We start from the raw sequence: 5000 nt of genomic DNA, 5'->3' as shown, positions 1-5000 counted from the left end.
GTCCGAGATTAAAAATACCATGTAATTATTGACTGAGTGCGAAGGCCAGACGGGAAAATGTCTGGCTCTGACCGAGCGCCATGACCAAGGGCCAAATATTTTCCTGTCCGGCCGGACCTAAACTCGGTCAATAAGCATTTTATCATATGGGCACTTTACACTATTCTTGAGCACTGAAGATGAAGTTTGGGCAAAATAAGTAACAGCAATTTGCATAGAGAATTTGTCTAATATGTTTTTTGTATTTGCTTTTCTGGCTCCAAATAACGTCGATGTTTAAAAGCGACGAAATCGTCCGAGATCGCATCGAACGGAGCAGTACGTGTTCCTAGCAAGGCCGAACGGCTGTTTCCGGCCTTGCGCGCGCTAATGCGTTCGGCCCTCATAAGGGCCGATAGTTTTACAATGAAAGCGCGCGCGGGGCCTTACGGTCCATATGAAAACATTCGTTCTTCGTCTTTGTTTATCCTACAGGGTAAACTTGAACACCCTACTGCAGCCCTAACTGGCCTCTGTTTGAAGAGAGAGTGATGATAGATTAGGTGCTTAGTTAAGGGCGAAAGAACAACTCATGATCAGAGTCCTATGGAGAACAAACACCTCTGCGCCCTCCGTAACAACGGTCGGACGCTCTGCCTATTGAGATATAATAACAACTGGGGAAACAGGTCGTTTATCTACGTAGGTTCTTCAAGAACCATCTTGTGGTTTGTGGGCTCTACAAAGAGTTTATGAATCAAATAAATGTATATATTTGAAGTGCGGGTTAGAGCGAGTTTCAATCGCGTGTCGTAAAACCAAAACCAAAGTAATTACTTTGACCAATCAAAAAGGACGGAGACAATCCAGTAAACCAATCCAGACTCGAAGTAATTACACGTAGCTGACACAAAGCGCGGAAAAATGTGCACGCGCGAGCCACGATTGGTTTCGGTTTCACATCTGATTGGTTGAAAAAGTGGCGCACGAATTTTGAACCAATCACTGAGTGAAGTAATGCAAAACCAAAGCAATTCTCTAATTAATTTCGACACTCAATTGAAAGCCGCTCTATAATATAAACGGAAGGTAGACTTAGTGATCCTCTCACTTAACTGGCTACGGGATTCAAAACCCATAACCTCCGCGATGCCGGTAAGATTCTCCACCAACTGAGCTATGAAGCCACTCTGTTGGGATCAGGTCAATATAACCCGACTTTCAAACAACCTGTATAAAATTTCAAGGAAACAAATGAGCCCAACAAAGTGACCGGATTCCAACTGTGTGGCTTCATAACTCAGTTGATAGCGGCATCGCAGAGGGACATGGGTTCGAATCCCGTTGGAGCCACCTGAATAGCCCCGAATTTCCGAGTTGCAGCATGCCTCAGTTTCAAAGCGAATCCTGGTGCACAACCATTCAAATGGAAATGAGTTGCGTATTCTTATGCAAATCAAACTCATTTCCCGTACAATAGATGAGCACCAAGACTCACTTCGAAACCGAGACAAACAGCAACTCGGAAATGGACCATTTCTTAGATGTCTACATATAGAGACAATTGCTTAAATTGTCCAGTTAATAGTGCGGGGATCACTTCTCACCTTACGTAAAGAACGAATGAATTGGATCAACGGTAGGAAATGAAAAATAATGTCATCAGAACAAGACGCCATACCTGCAGAATAATCGTGTGATCTTTGTTCTGGATTTTCAATCACCGCCTCACCTTTGCTGACCTGCAGCATCTCCCTGTGATCACCCTCGATTACCTCTACGCTCGGTTTACTGCTAAATTTCTTTCCCTTCTCGGGAACATCAATTTCGATATTCTCAATCATCGGCCTGGAGACATTTTGCTTCAGAACCATCAAAGGTTTGACGAAGGCTTTGGTATCGTTGCTCTTTGGAGGCATGATCCGAATTTCTTGAACCTGTGGGACGCCGTCCCTTAGCTTCGGCAGAATTCGGATCGTGTACTTTGCTTGCAGGGGCTTTGGCCCCGAAGCCGGGGCGATCAGATCCGATTGCATGTCGTAAATCGGCGGGGTATCGTTAGCCTTACTCGTAACATTGCTGTCGTCCAGTTCCGTGGCGTTACCTTCCGCGTCTGAGATTAGAAAGGAAGATGGAATATGAATGTCACACAAGAGTTGAAATTGTATGATAGACTCGATATCAGCTTCATAAACTAAAAGGAATTTGTCTATCTTCAGATTCATTGACGAAAGGCCTTACTTCGAGATTACCAATTTACATTTGTCTCCAGGGCCGCGTTTCTCGAAAGACCAAAAACTGTGATACACTTGTTTTGAAAAACTGGTCTTTCAATGAAGTAATGTTTAATAAACGAGCAGGAGTGTTTTGTCGGGTTTTTAACCGTGAAAAAAAAAAGCCGAGTGGTCTTAGACCTGATAAAACACGACCTGCGAGCTTAAAGGCTTCAAGAACGTTCAACAAAAAGCGCGTGTCCCTTTGGAGTCTGAACAAAGGATTAAATTGCGAGAGGAGAACATTAGCATACAAGAAAAACAACCTATGTCCTATTAGCATGCTTTATATAAGACTGTTCAAATCAGTTATTTAAAAAACTGATTAAAATACTCACATCACGTGCACGTCACGTGACATTTTATCGATGACTTGATAGGCTGTTTCACTCATGCATGAATTATTAATCCCCTTTTTGAACAAAATTAAAAACGAAAAGGAAAATCGATGTGAATTTTCAAAAATTAAACGCGCTTCGATTTTAAGATAGAGAGGGGAGTGTGGCGTACGAACGCAGCCAAAGTCTCGGGACTTTTAGACAAACGGGCTGCGGATTATAGGCTTTCCAGTCTGATCGAATTGTTCAAAGCTCTCTATTGATTTTCCTCTAGTTTGATCATACTCAAATTTCGCAATCTGTCGCCTGTATAACGAATAACAGAGAGCATATAATAGCCAAGTTGAACACTGAGGTTGGCGCAGGTGGCAAGCGCAGTTTTCTTCCCCTTGTCTATACCTGGTTCGATTCATGGACTCGACGCCGGTAATTGGGTTTAGTTTGTTGGTTCTCTATTTATCTCCGAGATGTTTTTCTCCGGGTACTCCGATCAAGTTCCTGTCTATTAAAAAAACATCCACCGTACTTTACCGTCGTGCGCATGCGTGCAGCTATACGATGAGAGATGGCACATCCCAGAACATTTACAGTTGATTTATTCAATAAAAACACTCACAGCCGGCCTTTACTTAAAAACGTCAAAGCACAAAAATGCAAATCGCTTTCATTACTTCAAATTTTCTGCTTGGACATTTGAAAGAAAAGTTGAAATAATCGGTCAACAATATTACTTTATATTGAGAACAAAGAAGGTTATCTGAGTTTCAAATTGATCATTACTAATCGTCTTCATCCTATAACTTTAATATACTTTGCTTTAATCAAAGCTAAATGGAAATAAAACTGATTTCACTAAAGCAACACCTTTTTACCGTATGTATTGTTGCTTTGTTAAGTTAGCCGGAAACCCTTTTTTTTTCCATCACAATAAGCCAGCCGTGGTTTTCCTTTAAATAAGTATTAAATTCATTCTTTTGTGATCGCAGGCTTTTATGTTACACAAATAGAGGCAGCCCGACATCGTTTTTCCCGCAATCTATTTCTGATTCTCTTTTCTGTTTATCTGATAAATTATTATGGACAAACTACCTAGAACAAAATAAAATTAATACTATTTTATTTAAGTTTAGGGAGACGGTTATCGAGACCTGTAAGCCAAATATTTATTTCCGAGTCCCTGTTATTTTGACTTTCAAATGTGAATCAGAATAATTTATATCCAAACTTACCACGAATAAATCTATGGATATTTTTGCCTTCAATCACCGACCAGCAAGCGAGAAAAATGATGAGTTTAAACATGTTTTGAGAGAAATCTGAAAGCTTGTGATGGAGCACAATATTTCCTTCTTGAATCGAATGTGATCCCGCCTACGTAAGGTCAAGAAAATGCTACGAAGTCTTTTTTGTTCAACAGGTGGTCTTTCTGGTCAACGAGCTGGGAAACAATACGAATATCAAATTCAGTCTAACTTAAAGACCTGCTTTATGGCTATGCTTGCATTAAGGGAGAGCAGTTTTAAAACAAATAGATGGAGCAAAAATTAACGAGATACAAAGGCGATACCTCCAATAATCTTGGCCTAGAGGGCCGCAGTCTCATCGAGATTCGTTCTTCCGGGACGATTCAAATCGGTGGCCCCTCGACGCAAGGAGGGAGAGCCTTGAAAGTCAACCCATAAACATGTGTGGAACGTGACAAAATCTCTCGTTAGGTCTCGTTCAGTTTTACTTTGAGAACAAAAGGGACGCTAGCTGCACACATTCGCCGGTATCATTTCTTTTTATATGCATCCAGCAACATTCTAAACACAAAACCACGCAGAGCATGCGCAGCATATGCCTTTGTACTCGAGATACAAACGTAATATAAAAATGCAGTTTTCCAAAAAGTCATAGAATTAAGCCTGAAGACGGAATTTCCCACATGTTACTTAAATATCTGTACATTTGTCTTCCTAAACTAATTAGAGCACGATTCTCCCAAGATAAATGAAAGCAAACAGATTGTGTAGATATAGGCTGCAGAAGGCTGTACAAGACGCCACTCTCTCAAAATGCTGCTTCCGGCGTCGTAAACCTTGTTCATTCTTGTGCATGGTGGCGCTAATTCGGAACGAACAAATCAACTTTGCGTGTTCTTAAGTATCGATTAATTTTGAAAATCTACCCATTTTAAGGTATTGGGAGGAAAACGTGTCGACAGGCTATCGATAGCAAATTCCGTAATGATCTCCACCAAAGGAAGGGAAAATTTATAATAAGCAAAGAGGGCTACAATAAATCGAGGACCACTTTTATTTAAAGAACCTTGAAACATACATTTATCAATCAAAGTAAAGAATCTCAATTGCAAAAAGAAAAAAACATACAGCAACCTTAAAACAAAATCTTCTCTTGAAATTCATCA

At 40.7% G+C, this 5000-nt stretch overlaps 2 protein-coding genes across 3 annotated transcripts in view; both read right to left on the bottom strand.

The window, feature by feature from the left end:
- LOC138051491 (uncharacterized) overlaps window positions 1-3980 on the bottom strand; it is a 10091-nt gene extending 6111 nt beyond the window's left edge. The window contains exons 1-2 of the mRNA XM_068897699.1: window positions 3820-3980; window positions 1661-2092 (exon numbers count right to left, since the gene is read on the bottom strand). Coding sequence (XP_068753800.1) covers window positions 1661-2092; window positions 3820-3892 — 505 coding nt within the window. The 5' untranslated portion in view covers window positions 3893-3980. The remainder of the gene's footprint in view (window positions 1-1660; window positions 2093-3819) is intronic.
- Window positions 3981-4895: 915 nt separating this feature from the next.
- LOC138054658 (uncharacterized) overlaps window positions 4896-5000 on the bottom strand; it is a 15094-nt gene continuing 14989 nt past the window's right edge. For both annotated transcript variants that reach the window (XM_068901146.1, XM_068901147.1), the window contains exon 11: window positions 4896-5000. This exon is cut by the window's right edge and continues 412 nt beyond it. The gene's annotated coding sequence lies outside the window, so the exon portion shown is untranslated.

The sequence above is a fragment of the Montipora capricornis genome, chromosome 6 (genome assembly GCF_036669925.1).
Source record: "Montipora capricornis isolate CH-2021 chromosome 6, ASM3666992v2, whole genome shotgun sequence".
Lineage (NCBI taxonomy): Eukaryota > Metazoa > Cnidaria > Anthozoa > Scleractinia > Acroporidae > Montipora > Montipora capricornis.
This window is presented reverse-complemented; position numbering and strand designations above follow the sequence as displayed.